The 20,439-nt window shown below is 38.8% G+C and overlaps 4 protein-coding genes, 1 long non-coding RNA gene, 2 other non-coding genes and 1 pseudogene across 10 annotated transcripts; 4 read left to right on the forward strand and 4 right to left on the reverse strand.

The window, feature by feature from the left end:
• Positions 1-813: 813 nt before the first annotated feature.
• On the forward strand, positions 814-2,434 carry LOC122053183 (NADH dehydrogenase [ubiquinone] iron-sulfur protein 6, mitochondrial-like). Of its 2 annotated transcripts, XM_042615113.1 has the most exons (4): positions 852-991; positions 1,705-1,780; positions 1,876-1,960; positions 2,049-2,434. In XM_042615113.1, exons 2-4 carry the CDS (start codon positions 1,706-1,708, stop codon positions 2,159-2,161), a joined length of 273 nt encoding a protein of 90 aa, XP_042471047.1. In that variant the 5' UTR covers positions 852-991; position 1,705; the 3' UTR covers positions 2,162-2,434. The 2 variants fall into 2 exon arrangements, with proteins under 2 accessions (XP_042471046.1, XP_042471047.1); XM_042615112.1 differs by lacking the exon at positions 1,705-1,780 and having other exon boundaries at positions 814-991.
• A 437-nt stretch (positions 2,435-2,871) lies between these two features.
• LOC122053184 lies at positions 2,872-5,211 on the reverse strand. The gene is made up of 3 exons (XR_006132167.1): positions 4,975-5,211; positions 4,697-4,866; positions 2,872-3,547 (listed from the first exon to the last, which is right to left on the reverse strand). It is a non-coding gene; the product is annotated as an uncharacterized LOC122053184 (long non-coding RNA).
• Positions 3,763-3,925, reverse strand: LOC122054547. The gene has a single exon (XR_006132832.1). It is a non-coding gene; the product is annotated as a small nucleolar RNA snoR143 (small nucleolar RNA).
• LOC122054546 lies at positions 4,261-4,426 on the reverse strand. The gene has a single exon (XR_006132831.1). It is a non-coding gene; the product is annotated as a small nucleolar RNA snoR143 (small nucleolar RNA).
• A 995-nt stretch (positions 5,212-6,206) lies between the features above and the next one.
• LOC122053185 (protein LPA3) lies at positions 6,207-9,257 on the reverse strand. 3 transcript variants are annotated; one of them, XM_042615114.1, is made up of 10 exons: positions 9,103-9,257; positions 8,889-9,032; positions 8,766-8,813; positions 8,641-8,680; positions 8,457-8,557; positions 7,728-7,920; positions 7,556-7,654; positions 6,810-6,927; positions 6,465-6,628; positions 6,207-6,390 (listed from the first exon to the last, which is right to left on the reverse strand). In XM_042615114.1, exons 1-9 carry the CDS (start codon positions 9,175-9,177, stop codon positions 6,508-6,510), a joined length of 939 nt encoding a protein of 312 aa, XP_042471048.1. In that variant the 5' UTR covers positions 9,178-9,257; the 3' UTR covers positions 6,207-6,390; positions 6,465-6,507. The 3 variants fall into 3 exon arrangements, 2 of the variants coding, with proteins under 2 accessions (XP_042471048.1, XP_042471049.1); XM_042615115.1 differs by having other exon boundaries at positions 6,207-6,413; XR_006132168.1 differs by lacking the exon at positions 6,207-6,390 and having other exon boundaries at positions 6,467-6,628; positions 6,810-6,916.
• A 594-nt stretch (positions 9,258-9,851) lies between these two features.
• On the forward strand, positions 9,852-12,656 carry LOC122053186 (annotated as a pseudogene).
• A 437-nt stretch (positions 12,657-13,093) lies between these two features.
• LOC122053187 (auxin-induced protein 15A-like) lies at positions 13,094-13,808 on the forward strand. The gene has a single exon (XM_042615116.1). It carries the CDS (start codon positions 13,419-13,421, stop codon positions 13,740-13,742), a length of 324 nt encoding a protein of 107 aa, XP_042471050.1. The 5' UTR covers positions 13,094-13,418; the 3' UTR covers positions 13,743-13,808.
• A 713-nt stretch (positions 13,809-14,521) lies between these two features.
• LOC122053189 (glycosyltransferase BC10-like) lies at positions 14,522-20,332 on the forward strand. Its single transcript, XM_042615117.1, has 11 exons — positions 14,522-14,996; positions 15,885-16,414; positions 16,861-16,959; positions 18,218-18,318; positions 18,394-18,465; positions 18,581-18,671; positions 18,802-18,882; positions 19,387-19,446; positions 19,547-19,669; positions 19,760-19,798; positions 19,985-20,332. The coding sequence occupies exons 2-11, from the start codon at positions 16,034-16,036 to the stop codon at positions 20,111-20,113; spliced, it is 1,176 nt and encodes a 391-aa protein (XP_042471051.1). The 5' UTR covers positions 14,522-14,996; positions 15,885-16,033; the 3' UTR covers positions 20,114-20,332.
• Positions 20,333-20,439: the final 107 nt, after the last annotated feature.

A 20,439-nucleotide genomic window follows, 5' to 3' on the forward strand; every position in this document is an offset into this window, starting at 1 on the left:
ATTCATCTATCTCTCTTAATTATATCCATGTTCTCAAATATCAATTTGACTCAATATATTAAGAACAATGATTTTTTAAACATGAATATATTTAAAAATTTTAATTAGTGTTTAAAAAATCCGATTGATGAACCAAACGATCTTAGATTGATATGAAATTAGATCCTATGAGTTTCACTAATTCTCCTAATTATATTTATGCATTCAAAGACATAATATATTGAAAGCAATGATTTTTAAACATAAAATAAATTTTTTATATATATTCATGTTAAAAAAATCATTGTTCTCAATATATTAAGTCAAATTAATATTTGAGTGCGTGAATATAATCAGGAGAGGTAAAGAAATACATAGAAACTAGTTTTATGTTAATTTAAATTTATTTGGTCAATTAACTAATTTTGGATAAAATCGATTAATGACCAAATGTCAAATTGATGTTTGAGAATATGAATATAATAAGGAGAGATAGATAAAACATATATAATCATTTTACCTATCATTTTATCTAAAATAAACTTTGATTAAAAAATAAATTAATCAACTGATTTAATGAAAAATCAAACTTTTTTTAATAGAGAATTAAATAGCTTCGACTGTTTAAAATATCAGCGTTATTTAATAATTTTAAAATTATCCTATGTAAAATAGGTATTTTATAAATTTATATACACGGCTTAGTGAAAAGTTAAATTTTTGTTATGATATAAGAGAACATTTTAAAAATCAGCCTAACTCATCTCGTATTATACTATAATTATAAAGGGCAATTATGAGAGGAAATAACTCGTTGAGGGTTAAATTGAAACAAACGATAATAGGGGCTAGGGCTGAAAAATACTAGTCGCTGCAATTCTCATCTACGCGATCGATCTCGGTCATGGCGACGCGGAACTTTCCCAGCCTCCTGAAGACCCTAATCCGCTATCCTCCGAGGGCGAGGGCGATCAATTCTCTCGTCAGCGAACACACTTCCAAGTGGATGCAGGTGCTGTTTTTCCTCGATTAAATCTAGGATTTTTCTCTTGATTTTTGTGGCTTTATTTTGATTCTCTAGAGCTTTGAATGAATGCTTCCGGTGGCAGATCTGTTTGTAGAAGACGAAAGAATGTTATTTTTATTCTTGACGGGAAAGGGTAATGATTTTTGATATGATCGTAATAACCCGACTGTATCAGGTGGCTACTGAGGAATTTTTCACTTGAAATCTCTTTGCTTTTGAGAAAAATTTCATATTAAAGTGTAGAGATAGGATGATGAGGAAGACTAAAAACATTACTATGGGAGACATTGTTACGTGGCCTAGCTTAGAGCATCTATATAAACATACAATTTCTGGCTGCATGAATCATACAGGTTTCTGGAGAATCAAATTGATTTACATAGTCAATCTAATGAAGATAAATCTAGTTCTATGAAAAGAGAATATGCCAGAATTTTAGGAATTGATTTTTGTCATACAAAAGGATTGGAGTCAGTGGATAAAGATCCATATAAAAGAAAATTAATTTGTGAAAATAGGTTACCAACAAGGAGATGAAGTGTTACGACCTATCTAATTGTAACAATGAATATTTGCCATTTGTATCGTGTGAAATTAGCCAAATGTCTGGAGATATACACTATGATACTGTTCCAGCTTTCAGATAGCCAGTTCATCTTAATTGTGTGCCTTTATTTAATACAAATTCCACATGATAGAATGGCTACTAAAGGTGCCAACTGCAGTGGACAAAGATTGTTGCCAAATGTTGGCTGTTTCTTCGATTATTTGTTGGTACTGCTCAATTGCATCTCATGATAATCTATATGTCTGATTTGCACCTGAATTTTTTAACTGACTGATGAAAATAAATGTGTAACACTGAGCAGGATACTAGCAAGAAATCGCCGATGGAGTTGATCAATGAGGTGCCTCCCATCAAAGTTGAAGGGCGCATTGTGGCTTGTGAAGGAGGTTATCCTCAACTACACACTTCCAGGTTCTGCCATGGCTTCCCTCTTTCTCTTTAACGGTTCTAATTGTTTTGCTTCTTTGTGTGCAGATAGTAATCCTGCTCTTGGCCATCCGATAGAGTTTATTTGCCTTGACCTGGAAGCTCCTGCTGTCTGCAAATACTGCGGTCTTCGTTATGTCCAAGACCATCATCATCACTAAGATGATGTCCTAAGTGAGAGAGAACTTTACTAGCGTTGCCATGAGAAAACTTGGTACATTCTCAGCTGCCCAAAGATAAACCTGTTTTTGTGATCATTCCATCAGTGCATTCTGGTTTAACGTCTCTTAGAAATACTTGATTTCAATAAGCATGTGAAGTTACAACGTTGAATTCTAATATTTTTTATGAACGGCTTACTTGGTATTCAAGCAGTTCATGTGTTTTCTTCATGAAGTAAATAAGATACTACTGAAAGAAGGTTCCTAGTTTTATTTTGATGGTTCTTTCTATGGAAATCTTGCAATAGCTGTAGCAATACCTACTGTAGTTATGTTGAGGTTCAGTAATGCATCAAATTTGTCTTGGGGGTGACCAGACTTCGACCAAAGTATCATTTTTTAAATATATCATAGATCTTAGCATACTATAATTTTGATTGTTTTTCTGCTATTATCTTTACTATTGGTATGTAAATGTATGGGTGTATTATCAATGTGTAATATATTACCAAATTGCATTACATCAGTGTTTCTTTTCTTCAATTTCTGCCAATATTTAGGCAGAAGTAAATTTAACAGATAAAGCATCTATTTTTCATCCTTTATTGTCTGTATTTTCTTTCATTTTCTTATTCAAACCTCAAGCAAAATGAAGTTCTTTTTTTGTTTGTTTTCTGCAAATAAATCTCATATAATAACAAAACCCATTGTTAAGCATCAATAATTGAAAGCCACTTCGGCAAAGAAGCATACAAGTGAATCTAACATACACGAACTAAGAGAAAATCCACAAGCTACATGATAATTCTTTTTATGAATCACATATTATTTTTTTAAAAGAACATTATCAAAAATAAAAAGAACATTTAGGGAGTCACTCCCAACATTAATAAAAGGAATGAAAGGGAGCTAGTTTTATTTGACACATGATCCACAATTAGAGCTGACATTCTGGATGGTCTAAATACTTGCACTAGAAGACCTTCCATAGAGCATGTCTAATACCATGATCCACAATTAGAGCATGTCTAATACCAGCTCGCTGAGATCAAATTTCAAGCTTAATGGGAACTTCACATTGATTTCAACAATCAATTGCCTTTCTTTCCCAAACCTCATTTGCAATTATGAGTTTGTAGCCCAGGACGGCGACCATCAAGGATCTTCAGGTATATCATAGTGCATGAGAGTGAGTCAACCTAAGACTGTATAGCGGACTTGGATCATTGTCTACACACCATGTGGCTTCTCATTAATTATGAAGACAACATCAGCCGGGAGCTGGTTCACTTGTTGATTTCCTTTGTTGGGGAAATTATATTGGCACCTTTTTTCCATCCAGGCTTTATTGCGATAGTTACCATCTCTGTTACCACAATAGTCTGTCTACAATTTACATAACATAAAAATGACTTCATAAGGAACCATTGTTCAATATGTGCAACAACACATTGCACACAAAATTACTACGGAACCTGATGATGAAACAGGAAAACAAATACAAGCATTTTCAGATTCTGTCGGTTAACTTCAATTGTTTTATTTGATGGAATGATAGACATCACTAGAAATGAATCAGGCTTACATACAATGAGCATCATGAATGTGAGAAAGATTTAGTAGATGAATAGTATTGTCAACTAAACATCAGTGGATCCATCTCTACGGTTGTCTGGCCGCTGCTGTAGAACAGCATTTTCTTTGTGCACCTTGAATCAAGGATCCACAAACAACTAGAGGAACCTTTTCTATCAAAAGGTGCAACCACAGCTTCCACAGAAATATTCAATGTGAACCTTTCATTAAAAACATGATTAAGTTATGCATAGCTTTGTTCACTGTTTTATCTGTTTAATCAAATGATAGGCATCAATGTAAGTCAATAGAATTAGTAGATAAGTAATGTCTCTACGGTTGTCTGGCTCGTGCTGCAGGGCGTCGTTTTATTTTTGCACCAACCTTTCTATTTATGAATGTAACCTTGCATAAAGTAAAAAAAATACAACCTTGACCCAAAAAAATATAAATACTATAGATCCAAATTACGTCCAATAAAGGGGCATCTCTTTTAATCAGAAAGCTTAGACATTGTGGAGCATGAATGTGAGATAGAAATAGTAGATGAGTGGTATTACAAACTACTCATCTGTGGATCCATCTCTACGGTTGTCTGGCCGTTGCTGCAAAACAGCTTTTTCTTTGTGCACCATTGAGTCAGTTTCAAAAAAAAAAGTTTTTTAAGAAACCTTCTATCAACAGGTGCAACTCCGGGTATTAAAACAAATTCGCCAAGGATCTATTACAATAAAAAAAGGAAAACTAATAGATGCACAAGTACACTATCATGTTTATCGCATCTAAATTGTTTAAACAAATGAAAAACAATAGATATATCTGTAAGGAAATGAAAATAAGAAATATGAGAATCTGATGTATTAGTATGACTATACAGGTAAAGACAGGATATCAGATAATTTATCTGATAAAGAAGACAAAAAGCACTAGCTGCGATATATCTGAAAAGGCAAAGCTTACCGCCTAACTGGAAGGCCAAGCAGACCTCTATTAGAATCGAAAAAAAGTGTCTGTGCCATGTACATTCTACGTCCTGGTGGCTGGGATCACGATCTTCATTCGCACCAGCCTCACGCGCATATCAACGCCCGGGTCAGAACCTCTTTCAGATAAGCTCCATCTGCAACGAACTATAGAGAGAAGAAGGCGGCAAAGGAAAGGTCTCTTAGAAGAGATCTTAACCAAAATCCTAACAGATTTTTGACAATGAGAGAAGGGCGATGACTTCAAAAGCTTACCTTCAGCTTCTTGCTAAACTGAGTCGCCATGTTCGGAGATCCGGACGAGGGGAGTTGGGAGAGAGGAAATAGAAAGAGAAGATTATGCAATGAATCGAGGACGAGGAAGTCAGGCGGCGAGGGATGACACTTATAGCCGCTGAGGGCAGAGTTGGGGAATTAGGGTTCCAGTTCCCCACGGCCCATGGGCTATTGACTGGCGGGCCGAAGTAATAAGGTATTGTGATTCTCACCCGGCCTAGTTACACCTCGTGATGCCTAGTACATGGGGAGAGGGGGACTGGATCCTCAGGTCCCCTTGTCCCGGTCCGCTCCCGGATCAGGACAAGAGGATTGGTGGGAGGCAATGACCCCCACCTGTTAACAGGTGGGGGTCATTGTTCCCCACTACTACAAAGGCTAGATCATGAATTGATCTAACTTTTATAGATCAGAAGATCTGCCCCTAAGGAGAGGTAGGGTCGGAGTTGAAATCCTCTATCTTTAAAATGATGTGTCTCCATATTCTCTCATTGATATCATGACTGTCCAATCGACGAGAAAGCATGAGGATACATCATTTTGAGGAAAGAGGATCAACTAACTCTCCCAGTGTCTAAAAGGACCAGCTCCTCTTATTCATAATGTCGATGTTCTTCTAGATCTCTTCCATAATTTATACGTTGGATCATGATTAAAATCCCATTAAAATTAACTATATTTTCCTCTAGGTTAATCTTTCCTCCTATATTAAATTTTAGATCCACCTGAATATATGGTACCAAACAAAAGACAGCTCACCCATCGCCAACGGCCTCCGGCCATCTAACTCAACTAAAAACTATAAACCTAAGTAGGAAAGTAAATTCAAGAGAGATCATAGCCAATTTTGACAATCTGACCGCGGTGGACTTCAGCCACCTGACTCAATCCAAAACTATAACCTAAATAAAAAAATAAATCCAGAAGAAATAGCAACTAATTTGACCGCGATCCAACATACAAATTACAAAAAGGATCATACGAGAGGATCTGGACTCCGTTCTATAAGTGATCTGAATTAACGGGAAAAAAATTGATGCCTACAAATTTCATATAATGTAATGAACGAGAGAAATTCGCTGGGGACATGCAGCAAACATTTGATTGATACCAAATATTGATATTTACTGACCTATAAATTTCATATAATTCTAATGAATTGAGAGAAATTTCAATGTCTACACAAGCGATATTAGAGGTGGAGGCACTCATAAAAGAAATCTGATCTGGTAAGTAGGAATATGATTAACTTGCTCACTGGAATTCGAAGAGATACATTCGACATAGAAAACACAAATTAAAGCTAACGCAGAACTACAAATTTCTCAAGCCGACGCTACTGGAGTCATATTGCCAAGGAACTCGAGACTCCTGGAGATTGCATCGGACACATTTCTGCAACCAAACGATGAATAGAACTAGAGATGGGGAATAATAGGGAAAGAATGGGTTTGTGATATACTGACTACCTTTTGTATGGGTATAGTTGAATCTTTAGTATAGTCATGGAGATTATGCTGATGGAAGAATGTTGAGTGCAACTTCCTTAAGTGATGGCATTTCTTCTTGTTGATGCAAACTCATGTATTTATTGCCTATTCTTCTCAGTACCTTCCATGGGCCAGGATACGACCTGGAAAGGAAAACAAAAATTGATTCAAAAGGTTAAAATAATTGCAAAATCCTTAATACGGGGAACAAAAAAACCTAAGATATCAGGAAAATAGTCTGTCTAACACAATTACTAATATTAATAATTGAAGTCCAAACATCTCTTTGCACTTTCTTAGTATGTCAGGATATTGAAGTTAAACCTGAAAAGTGTTCCTCCTTTAAGTCCTTTAAAGTTGTGAATGTAATATACTGTCTCCATCTTAGGAAGGAATGTCTTGGAAAGTGCAGCCAACTTGGGGTAGAAGAACTGTGGATAATCTAACTCATTTAGGACAACAATTGAAGAACAAGGTTGTAGATAGGTTCCTAGAGACATTGGGAAAATGTTATTGACAAAGATTAATAGAGTAATATTTCTACATGTCTTGCATTTAATAACTGAAAACAAGAGAGGTTTAGTCGTTTAGGTGCAAGGGATGAAGATTAATAAGCATGACACATTACAAAACTAAAATACACTTTTTGATGTTTATAACCGAAATGTCAGCTCTTGTACTGATTTTGTGACAGTATGCTGTACATGCAAAGAATTATTCTAAAGACAGCATTAAGCCATAAAATTTGCATAGATAATTTCTAGGGTAATTTTCAAAATGTCCCACAACGTTTACTAGCATTTTCAAAATTCCTCTACAGTTTGATTAATGCCAAATCACCCATTAATGTTTTTATGTTATTATAAACATGCTCCTGTCTAAGACCAAACTATTTATTTCACCCTTCTAAATTGCCACCTAAGTTTTGCATGCTGACATTAATTAAATCTTGGGGAGAGCATTTTAAAGATCTAGTAAACATTGGTGGCATTTGATAATCACCCTAATTTCTATTGATAAACTAATAATATTTTATCATTCTCATTCCTCTTAAAGGTGATACAGGATACATCCACTTCTTATCCGATCAAGCTCTCCATTGAAGATTATTAACTTTCTTCCAGTATTTAGGACAGCTTCGTTGTACAATTCTTCCACCACAAGCATTTCTGTGAAACAAAGACACTGTATAGTTTTAGATAAGGCAGCTGAACTGATGATGTAGAGGGTAACAAGACTAACCATTAACGTTGAAATAGGGATATGCAACCAAGAAAATTTCATCATCTGGCTTCACCCGTTCTATCATTTGGATTTTGGTCACGAAACCAAAATCCTCAAAAAACGATGGCTTAGTCAGGTAGTCAAGCTTCAATGTGGTTCCCTCAAAAGCTGATTTTCTTGCAAAGTCAACTTCATTTGCCTCTGGGAAGAACTGCACATACATACCAAGCAGAAAGTAAACACATTTACACAGTGCAGAGCTCTTAGCCAATAGATCAGAAAAACTATGTTTCTAACATGCCACGTTCAATGTTCAAAATCAGACAGCTCAATGATCAAGTCTAGGCACTGATTCCTGCTTCAACTACTAGTTCATCTTGCAAAACATTTTAAAACACACACACACACACACACACACAAACAAACAATAAAATAATGTGCCAGCCGAAGGTACAGGAGATTGGATCAGCTATGTCATTGACTGAGTCAATTGTGTAACTTTGAACCAGGGTGGGGTATTGAATAGTTCCCAATCAAATTAAACCACCAAGTGGACTATGGAATCAATGGTTCATGAGATTCAAATATTGACTTACATTGGGACGTCTTTGACATTGTTATATGATTTCTTGGCTCTTCATAATTTGGGTTCAATGATTTTCAGTTCACTATCAACCAAATCCTTGGACACAAGTAGATAAACATACAAAGTTATGTAGAACAAAACTATTTCTGCAAAGAACATACCACTCTAGTTCGTGCTGCCTTTTCAGGAGTTATCAGGCGATCGCAAAAGCCTCTTATCAACTGCATGCTTTCTGTCATTTCAATCCCTCCCTCACCGTCACCTAATCGCAAATTTTACTTGAATGAGTGAACATTCGGGTAACCATTTGGCATGAAAAAGAAAAGATCACAAGTTCATGATAACCTGGTACTGATTCTAGGCCAGCAGTAGGGAACTCGATTTCCTGCGACAGAACAATAATCCGGCAAAAAATAAAATAAAATGTTAGTGTTCCTCGCTCATTATTCACAAGTTAATCGTCGACTCACCAGCAATTGTTTGCCATCTCTCAGAGCCACTTCAGTTGCTTCCTTCGCCTGCAAATCACCATATTAGCCATAAAATACAAATAAAAAAAAAAGTCACGGAACTAGTAAAACCACTGGAACTACCTGCTTAAGGAGCTCGAAGTAGTCTCGAGGGAATTCCACCTCGGATCCGACATCGTTGTTGGTGGCGACCGAACACGTGGAAAAACACTTCCTCTTCTTTCCTGCGGTGAATCTGCAGCCCCCTAGCCATTGCCCTGTCCCAGCCTTCGAAACACAACCACCGAAGATTTTAGTATTTTACAGCGGCAGAGAAATCTTTAGACAAACCCAGTACCTTTATCGGAGGCGCCGAAGAAATCGGAGTGGTCGCCGGAAGCAGCCAGACCGAAGAAGGAACGCAGATCGGCATATTCCGTGGCACGCGAGACCGATGGCGGAAGCCCTATCCGGCATTTTGTGCTCCGGGAGCATTCGAAAGCTCCCGTGGACCATGAGAACGTGAGGCTTAAATATCTCTGAGATCGAACCGGACCGAGGCTGATTCTCTCGGTTCGATTTGGACAACCGCACTATTTTTTCGTAGGTTTGACCGCCGGGCCCACAGCATTGTACATCGGGCCGATTATGGGCCGATGTACGGATCTATATACCTAAAATAAATATTTATGAGAGTTTAATAATATTATTTCACTATATTTATCATATCCATAATTAGCATTTCCTCTACAATTGCATTCTGCCAGCGCACAATCTCGTCGTCCTCACTGCAACTTCTTCCTATTCGTTGCATGGCTAACGACTCCCACGCCTAAAACAGAGCACACTCTAATCCTGAACAAAGATAAAAAGGAGAACGCTCCAAGAACGAAAAAGAAAACGAAAAATTCGAAGCGTGAACCTTGCGGCATTGCATCTCCTGTGCTGGTCGAGAGAGCAGAGCATTATGTCCGAAGGTCAAGTCTCCCCAATTGTCGCGGTGGCGATGGACAGAGACAGGAGCAGCCAGAACGCCTTCAAGTGGGCTCTCGATCACGTCGTCGCAGCAGGACAGACCCTCACCCTCCTCCATGTCAACACCAAGAGCTCAAGTATGTGGTGCTCAATCTAAACGAACACTGGTTAGAAGTCTTTGACAAGTTGGCTGTATGTGGCAAATTCCTTCTCTTTTAGGATGCGAGGATGAAGCTAGTTACGCTGCCGATTTCACAAGGGACATCATCAGCCCTTGTAAATGTTTTTGCGCGAGAAAAGATGTTAGTGATCGCGCTCTAATTTTGAAGTGCTCAAGAAAGAATAGCTAGCATCTTATCATGCAAGCGTTCTTGAACAGGTGCAGTGCAAGGACATCATAGTTAAGGACGCTGATGTTGCCAAAGCAATCTCAGAGTTTGTTTCGAATTGTGTAGTGGAAAAGCTTGTTGTTGGTGCATCGCCCAAAGGCGTATTTGTCAAGTAATATCGTGTTGAATTTACATTCACAGTTCTACAATGCATTGTGGAATTGCATTCAATTCATGTCATCATATATTCTTCAGAGCATTCAAAAGCACAGACCTCAGCAGTACCATCTACAAAGTGGTGCCTGACTTTTGCACTGTCTACGTCATCTCGAAGGGGAAGGTCTCCTCCTTGAGGAATGCTGCTCGGCCGCCGCCGACCATCTCCCCTGTTCGCGCTCAAGTCCAAGCCCAACTGGTTGCTACGTCTGAGGCAACAAGCCAAAGCAATAAGAATGCCATGAAAGGTGCGTTGTTTAACATAAACAGAACTTTTATGCTTTTGTTACTTGTATTACTGAAGAACTTCTCATATTTCCTAGCTGCAAGTGAGACTGCAGTGAATCCATGGAATTTACAGAAAGAGACTGATTCAATCAAGTAAGAATTCTCATAATATACAGAAATTAATTTTCCCTGTCTGTTCTACTCTGATGAAGAGTGGATAATCTTCCTTAAATAGGTCACCTTTTAACAGAGGAGGATCACAAGTTTCAACTCCAAAATCATATGGGGAGATAATGGTGGAGAGTGATCTATCGTTTGTGAGCAGTGGTAGACCAAGCGTTGACCGCGGGTACCCTCCAAGATTCTCTAACAAGGACAACTGTGTACCCAATTTCGAGTCACCACGCACGTCCTTATCTCATGAGAGTTCATCATCTCAATCTATGGTACGAGTTGTCCTTGCGAGTTACTGCATCTGGTGAGTTAAATGGCATATGGGTATTCCTTGCATTTTGCAGAACGATGTCGAAACAGAGATAAGAAGGCTGAAGTTAGAACTCAAGCAAACCAAGGACATGTATAGCACAGCCTGTAAAGAAGCATTTACAGCCAAACAGAAGGTAAATTTTTCATATATGGATTTCTCCCAGGAGCTGAATTTGTTTACTAACATGGTGTTAATGTATGCAATGGAGCTTCAACACTGGAAGATAAGTGAAGTGAACAGATTAGAAGAAGCTACCAAAAGGATGGCAGAGTCAGAAGCACAAGAGAGATTCGACGCAGAGATGCAGAAGAAGAAGGATTTTAATGCTTTATCACATATAGATTTTAGGTATAGGAAGTATACGATAGAGGAAATAGAATTGGCCACTGAAAACTTTGCAGAGAATAGGAAAATTGGAGAAGGTGGTTATGGCCCTGTCTATAGATGTTATCTAGATCATACACCTGTAGCCATTAAGGCATTGCGTCCAGATGCTGCTCATGGATGGTCACAGTTTCAGCAAGAGGTAGGATTGAATGATACTCACAAGTCAAGAATTCAAATGAATGAATAGAACGATCTAGCTATTTCATTGTGCAGGTGGAAATACTGTGTTGCATTCGACATCCAAACATGGTGCTGCTACTGGGAGCTTGCCCAGAAAATGGTTGCCTTGTATATGAACACATGGCACTTGGGAGCTTGGAAGATCGTTTGTTCAGGAGAGGGAACACACCGCCCATTCCATGGCAGCACAGGTTTCGAATTGCAGCAGAGGTCGGCACTGGCCTGCTCTTCATGCATCAGACCAAGCCTGAGCCGTTAGTTCACAGAGACCTGAAGCCGGCAAACATCCTCCTCGATAGGAACTACGTGAGCAAGATCAGTGACGTCGGACTTGCTCGGTTGGTTCCCTCCTCCGTGGCAAACAGTGTCACCCAGTACCGAATGACAGCCACGGCCGGCACATTCTGCTACATCGATCCAGAGTATCAGCAGACAGGCATGCTCGGCACGAAGTCCGACATCTACTCTCTGGGAATCTTGCTGTTGCAACTGATAACTGCCAAGCCTCCCATGGGGCTGTCGCACTACATGGATCGTGCCATCGAGAAGGGGACGTTCGTAGAAATGTTAGACCAGTCAGTTCCTGATTGGCCAGTCGAGGAAGCTTTAAGCTTAGCCAAGTTATCACTAGAGTGCGCTGAGCTCAGGAGGAAGGACAGGCCGAACCTTGCGACAGTCATACTTCCAGAGCTCAATAGACTCAGAGAGCTTGCAGAGGACAACTTGCTGTACACTGTGTTTGGAATGGGATCATTGCCTTCGTCCATCTCTAGTCATGTTTCGGTATATTTTCTTGTCTCTTCTCTGTTTTGATTAGTGTGAATCAGACTTCTCTGTTTTGTTTTAGGATATGATGAGTGGACCTGCTACCAATCAATCTGGGAATGAAAGCTCAAGAGACCATGTTTGAGAGAAGATTGAGAAATTCCCAACGTGAAGGAAACAAGTAGACATGAAACAATGATTACCTCTCACTGTACATTGCACATTGTACATTGTACATAGACATGAAAAGAGATGCTTGCGAAATAGCTTCAGACTGTGCTTGTCTTTCTTGTATCTTCTTTTCACTACTGTGATTCAGTGATTTGCAACTTGTTGCTGAATGAACTCCGACTTAAAGTTTTAGGACTTGTCAACTTGCTCACATGAATGGCAACTTGCCTATAACACTAGAGGAAGACTAATTATTGATTAATGAATACAGCTAAGTTTTGTTTTCTTTCTTTTAATCAAGTTGAGAGTGGCTAGAAGTCTTGTTAGTATTCTTCTAAAATTAATTTAGTCAATCCAAGGGAGCAGAGGACGGTCGTAGGGTTTGACAAACTGTCCCCAACTAAAGTAACTGATGAGCAGTGTTTGTACTGCAGTAATCAGAGGGTACTTTAACTGATCGACCAGCTTTGAAGACTGTAAACAGAGTTGAGCTTTACATGATCAGATTTAACTTTGCTAGATTGATAATTAATGATATGATAGAAACTACCTTTAAACAAGGCCAAAACTGAAATTTGATGCAGTGCTTTGGATTCTCATTAATCTCATACATGCACGTTAATGTGTTCCAAGAACCCTAATCCAATGAATTACTGAAGAGAGCAAAGTCCAGTAGGGTTATCGTAACCGACGCAACGTGATCGATCGCATGCAGATTGATGTGCCAGGACAGTGATTCCACTGTGTGACTGGTAGATTGCGTACGATATCTTCATCTTCATCTTCATGGAGATTATGAACTATATATTACTTGCGGTGCGTATGATGCGCAGATGAGAATCGACTTTTGTTCAGGAATAGATTGATTATTTCAGAGGAGAAAATTAACAGGGGATGCGAGATCTGCTAAACTGACCAGATTGCCAGATCACGGAGATGGTGAAGCTGCAGCAGATCCTCAAGAAATGGAAGAATATCGCCGTGGGGACGCAGTCGTTCTCCGACAACGCGGCGGCGGTGGTGCCGAAGGGGTACCTGGCGCTGAGCGTCGGGGAGGAGATGAGGCGGTTCGTGATCCCGACGGAGTACCTGCACCACCGGGCCTTCGCGGCGCTACTGGAGAAGGCGGAGGAGGAGTTCGGGTTCGGTCAGGAAGGGGTGCTGCGGATCCCCGGCGAGGTGGCGGCGTTCGAGAGCGTGCTCAGGGCGGTGGAGGAAAAAAAGAAGAAGAAGAAGATTGACATACATAACAAAAATTAAAATAAGGATTAATTTTCTTAAGTACTACTTATTATCTGTGTAGTTACCGAACTTTGTGTGCACAAATTTGATTTGTACAAATTAGAGAACTAAAAAGAAATTTCATCATCCGGTTCGAAAGTCGAAGTGACGAAAAATTAGGGATGTGATATTTATGCTGACCTCCTGTGAATTTTGCGTGGACCTGTAACATAGTCTATGTCAGTGCCGAGCTAGGGAAGGCTCAATGTGTCTGCTCGACCGAAGGTCCACTTTATTATTGTCGAAGCCTGCTACTAGGGCGAGTGGGGTAGCTGCTCGGTCGAAACCTATTGCCAGGTCGAGCGGGATAGTCGCTCGGCCGAAGTTGAACTCTGTACACATCAAGCTATGCTATTTGGCCGAGCGGGGTAGCCGCACGGCTCGACTTCTGCACATTGTCTCTCTTGAACGTCGGCTGTTTGATTGTTCCTAGTGTCGAAGGCGACGGTGGATCAGAGCCTTCTCTCCGATCGAGGCATATTTCGTCCGACTGATCAATGCCACTTACACATTGATCATCTTAATTTTAACCTCCTTTGACCTCCACCCTGACCGCAGGATGAGGCGCTTCATAATCACCGCATGTTGTTTTATTTCATCTTCCAAAACTTGAGAAATTACAGCTGACTTCCTAATTGTTAAAATAAACAGTTTACAATCTAAACCTCAGAGGTTACTTTTAAAAATATATTACAATGTGGGGTATTTTTAGAATTACCCAGTGTGCATAGTCATTTCAATTTAACGCGAGAAGAGAAAAACAAAAAAGGGAGCGAGATCTAACCACAAAAACGAGCATTGGATCGAAATCCCCCGCTCTTGTTGAAGAGCGAGCGAGCAAGCCGACGACGGCGGTTGCCTCGCCGCCCTCCTCCTCCTCCTCCTCCTCCTCCCCCTGCTTCGCCTTCACGACCACCACCAACACGAAGTTTAAAAAGGATTGACGCGGACGAGGCGGCGAAGAAGGAAGAAAAGTCTCTCTTTTTAGGAAAAAAAAAATATTGCTTGCCGGGGAGAAGAGTGGTAGAAAATGTGAAAGCTGCTGATTTTTGACCATTTCAATGGTTCTTTGAAATCTGGCCAGCTTATATTATTCGGGATCTCTCTACCTTCTGCCCTTCCTCTCTCCGTTTCCAGTCCTCGTTGTAGATCTCGTGGCTCCCCAAGCTGACTCTCCCCCTCCGTTGCTGCCTGCTGGATCTTTGCCCCAGGGCAACCTCCTTTGACTCTCAGGTAAATTTTCGCCTCTGCTTCGAAAGATTCGATCTTTGGTTGTGTTTATCAGCTTCTTCTTCCGATTAGGTTTGGTTTTGAGTTATTTAGATCGGGGCAAAATGCAAGGTGTGGTGAGTTGCTGTTGTTTGAGAGCTTGTTTAATGGGTGTTTCTTTTTCTTATCGGTGTCGTGAGTTTACTAGTCGAAGGCTGGTTTTGGAAGTTGAATCGATTTTAATTCTGTAATTTGGCACATTGGGTTAGTTTCATCAAGATGAAAAAAGGTTCAATGTGTTTGGTAGATGGAAGTCGCATCGATGAAATCTCAAAGTCAATCTACTTCTTTCTTTCTGACCAAGTGTCATTACCGTTTTCCCCAAGCTTTGAAGGCATAGTGCTAGAGATAAAGGATCATTCAAGCAAATTGACAGAATCTTCGAGAAGACTCGAAGGATGAGCGTGCTTCTTATATGTTTTTCTTTATTTCAGTTCAAATTGAGAGAATCATTTAGACTAAAGAAAAAATAAACGCACTTATTTCTGTTTCACTTCTCAACTAAAGAAAATCAGGTTGATCACCTACTACTCCAGAGTAGCTCATCTGTTCAACAAAAAAAAGCATAATTTAACCTGTGGTGTTTTTTCTTTTTCTCTAAGCGGAGAAGGAAAATTCAACTAAGGTTTGCTGCACATCATAGCTACATCAGCTTTTTGTATTTCCAACAGTGTTCTTTATTTTTCTTGAATGCATTGTGAACTATATCAAAGAAAGAGATTTTTTTGTACTTTGTTGTAAAAGAGTCCATATGTATATACTCTTCCAAATCAGTTTTTTTATGTTTCCTTGACAAAGACTTTTTCTGATTTCAGATAATCTGATTTGTGATGTGTTTTTTGTTTCTCCCAGTGCAGTAGATTCTCTTGGATGATAGAACTTGCATGCTACAATCTTGATTCCAGTGTGTCGTGGTTATTTTTAGTATTCAATTAAGTGGTCATCGTTAATGATGAATAGTCTGTGATAATATTTTTGGACTCTTGTTTGGGAAGAACAATATGAAAATGCCTGAAGCATGGCATTTAGGCAATGGGAAGGTGCAAACCATGCCATTAGTACGCCACAGACCAACTTCAAAACGACCTCAATGGATCCTCATCTTGATATGCATGGTGTGTGTAGCCTTAATTGGGACATATGTTTATCCCCCTCGCCGGTATTCTGCTTGTTACTTCTCTGCTTCAAGTGTTTGTAATCCCTTTAAGGATTGGTTACCTCCTGTGCCCCGTGTTCATACGGATGAAGAGGCTGCTGCACATGTTTTTATCAAGGAAATTCTCTCCATGCCATCTATTGAGCCAAAAAATCCCAAAATAGCTTTCATGTTCTTGACTCCTGGCTCACTGCCCTTGGAGAAACTCTGGGAGAAATTCTTTCAGGTAAAGATCTAACTTCTTTTTCCCATTAACTGAAATGCTTCATGTCTCTTTATGTAGCTTGGTAATATTATGCCAGTATTAGAGAATTATCAAGATTGCTGTACTAAAGGCCAATAGGTAAAACAAATGCACTGAGATGACCTTTTAGTTGTATATATGAACTTGCATGGACTTTTCAGGTTGTCCAATAGATTCTGCTTAGTGATTATTGTAATTTAGAACTTTTGTGATATAATGGGCCAAACATCAGGCTTTTGAGTTGAATATGATATCATTTATTCATTAGTTAGTACAATAATGTCTAACATTGAAGTGCAAATAAGCTGTATAGGGCAAGTTGGGAGGTAATTAGACCCTCAGAATAAATCAAAAAGGAATTGAAGCTACCTAGCTGGACTTTTATTCATGTTATAGATTGAAGTCCCTAACTTAATCTGTATTTTCAGGGTCATGATGGGAGATTCTCCATTTATGTGCATGCATCACGTGAAAAGCCAGTCCACGTGAGCCCTTTTTTTGTGGGAAGTGACATTCGAAGCGCAAAGGTATGTAATAATCTGACTTCTCATTGATCCATGTCCTTTTAGTGCTCTAGGTTTCACTGAAAAAGAAAAATGGAAACAATTACTCAACCAAAACAAAACAAGATGTCTTGGATTCCATGTTATGCGTCAATATAGTTGTAAATAGACCAGATTCTCATATTAACAGTCAATGAGTCTAGTGACTAAAATGTTTTGTCGTATACTTTTATGTGTGAGCTTGTCCATGAATCTACATAGAAATGCATGTGCAAAAATTTAAACAACCAATTAAGCGTGATATCTATAGATCATATATATTGTGACCCAAATGACATAGTGAACATTCTCCTTTACTATTGTTTCATCATGATGGTTTTGGTAGTGTAGAGGTTAAGAGATACACCTTATCCATTCATAATATAATTTTTCCTCTTTTTCATTTTTGCTTTGTCTGTTAAGTGGTGTTGCATATTAGGCACGCAAGCATTGTAACAGCCCATTATAGCATCTCCACTACTTAATGCTCAGTGTCACATACTCTAGATCTTCTGCCTACGTTTACCTTTATCATTGACACAATTTTTCTCCTCGCTTTTTAAGATGTCAAATTCGTTCACAGATTATTACCATCAATTTTGTTGTTCTCATTTAGTTTTACTAAATCTTTTCAAGCTAGGTTCCTTCCCCTAATAAAAAAATAGTCGTCCTTTAAAGTTTTGACAGAACTGATAGAGATATCGTAACAGAATCGGATAAGTGGATATGCTATATGTATGTACTATAACATGATCTAAATTGCTATACTGCACAGCCTAAATATTATATGTTCAAGAGTCAAGATCCATTACTTCAGTTAGAAGTGCATAAATGGCACAGAAGTTGTTTAGCATGGATTTCCTCATAGTAAGTTGACAAAGAGACACCCTAGCAGAGTTAGAAGTATGAAACTTGACTTCTAGTTTGGTAATAGCTGAGTTTGATGTACTTTGATCAACTGTGTGAGTTTAAGAAGGAATGAGAAATCAACAATAACGCCAAGTCAATACCTGACAATCACCTAGGATGGAAAATTAGAAAGGACCACCTAGGTTTGAGTAATTTCTCTCTGGCTTATGAATAACTTCTACTAGTGTATGCCCATGAAGAACATCAGAGTGCTAAGCAAATAACCTCATGAAATTCCAGTTTTGAGCAATAATCTCATGTTTGTTGCTATGTCAAACTAACATTCAACTAAATGTTCTAAGTTTCCTGAAAGAAGTATCCGTCTATTTTGTAGGTTACCTGGGGAAAGATTTCTATGGTTGATGCAGAGAAGCGGCTTCTAGCAAATGCACTTCAAGACCCTGATAATCAGCACTTCGTATTACTTTCTGACAGGTATTCCTTTGTGGTGCTTGCCAAAATTTACTTGCCCTATTTATCTTGTTGCCATTGATGCTGTTCTTTTGGCAGCTGTGTTCCTCTTCATAACTTTGACTATGTCTACAACTATCTGATGGCAACAAATGTCAGCTTCATTGACAGGTAAGTCCATCTTAATTTTTTCCTCACCCCATTTCTCCTATTATGGACTATTTGTTACAGTGTTCATGTGCTGATTGAGATTTTTTTTGCTAATTAATTTATGCATTATTACCAGTTTCTGGGATCCTGGCCCTCATGGAAATGCAAGGTATACTGAGCATATGCTACCCGAAATTGAAGAAAAAGACTTCAGAAAGGGTTCCCAGGTCTTTTTTTTTCAACAAAATAACTTGGTCTTGGAATGTCTGTAGTCTTCTTTTAACTCTAAGAAACTTAAGATACATATTTGTCAATCTGTGTTCCTAGAGTACTTACAGATTTTTGCATACAATGCAGTGGTTCACAATGAAGCGGCGACATGCCTTAATTGTCATGGCAGACAACCTTTACTATACAAAATTCAAGCTCTTTTGCAAGGTAAATACATGCTTGTTCATCCTAGTTTGGTTTTCTACACCTGAAGATGCTATGCTGATTAGGACCAGAGCAATGTAGTTAAAAGTTAACAAAATATCGGGGTCTCTCTCATGGCTAAATAATCTTTTGCCCTGTCTCAGACAAAGATGATGTTTTAAGGAAATTAAGAGATCTTGTTATAGTTATATGAAGTGCAATGCATCCTCAATACCACAAAGAAGAAAGAAAAGTAGAACGGCCAGGAAACACCACCCGAGGCACACTTCTACTTCTCTTTTAAAGCGTCATATCTGAGAAAAGTTTAAAAGAGGGGAGAAATGGAATCCAAATTATGAATATTTTGATCATCATTTGTTTAACTTGGCTTTTTTTTCAATTGGTAAAATTTTATTCCCATTTTGATGAAGAGATGCAGAAGTCACAGCTAGCTGTTTTACTGACTCGTGAAACAAAATTGTGTATAAATAAATATATTGAAGTTTTACCCTTTGTTGATGTCAACAGCCAGGTTTTGACAGTCGCAATTGCTATGCTGATGAACATTATCTCCCAACTCTATTAACGGTACGCAGATAAACTCTTTCGTAGGCTGCCTTTGCTGGACAAGAGTTAACTGATGTTTTTCAATTATCACTAACCAGAAGGTTATTTCTACACCCTGCAGATGGTGGATCCTACTGGAATTGCTAATTGGTCAGTGACACATGTGGATTGGTCAGAAGGGAAGTGGCATCCAAAAGCATACCGCGCTCAAGACATCAGTTACGAGCTCTTGAAGAACATAACAGTAAGAATTCTTTCTTTTTTGTTTTACAAAAATGATCCTAACTGCGCTATCCACTAACTTCTCATGGGCTGATATGATTGTTTTTGGCAGTCCATTGATGAGAATTTCCATGTCACCAGTGATGAAGAGGTAATCCACTTAGATCTGTTTGAAATAATGAGATCTATCATTTTCTTGTACCAACTTCGACCCACTCACAGTAGCCCCTTCTAGCCAACACCCGAAACCATGGTGTGGGTTCGGATAACAAGCCTGGTGAACTCAAAAGAAAAATCTTTTGCTCTAGTATTGAATTGTAGCAACTTTTTCTTGCAGAAATTTATAAGCCGGAAACCTTGCCTGTGGAATGGAATGAAGAGACCATGCTATTTGTTTGCGAGGAAATTTTATCCCGAAGCTGTCGACAATCTGATACAACTATTCTCCAGTTACACAGTTATATAGCATATCAACTCAGTTACCATTCTTTTGGGTGTTATCTTGCCTCCTACATCATATCTTCTTCGCTTTGAAGCATTCAAATGACTGGGAAATATTTTTCTACGATTGAGGTGGCTAACTGATACACTGCACAGTGGGTATTAGATTGTGATAAGTTGGATCGATTCTTTTGTAATTCTGAAACAGTTTGAAGGAATGCCAATTAGGATTAGGCTTACGAAAGAGTTGTCTTGCAATTTAAAATTTTGAGATGAGTAATTAATCAATCAATTTTAACTTATCTGTTCGATCTGACTCTACCCCATCAAACCACGAAGCATACTTAGCGC

The sequence above is a fragment of the Zingiber officinale genome, chromosome 3A (assembly GCF_018446385.1).
Source record: "Zingiber officinale cultivar Zhangliang chromosome 3A, Zo_v1.1, whole genome shotgun sequence".
Classification (NCBI taxonomy): Eukaryota; Viridiplantae; Streptophyta; class Magnoliopsida; order Zingiberales; family Zingiberaceae; genus Zingiber; species Zingiber officinale.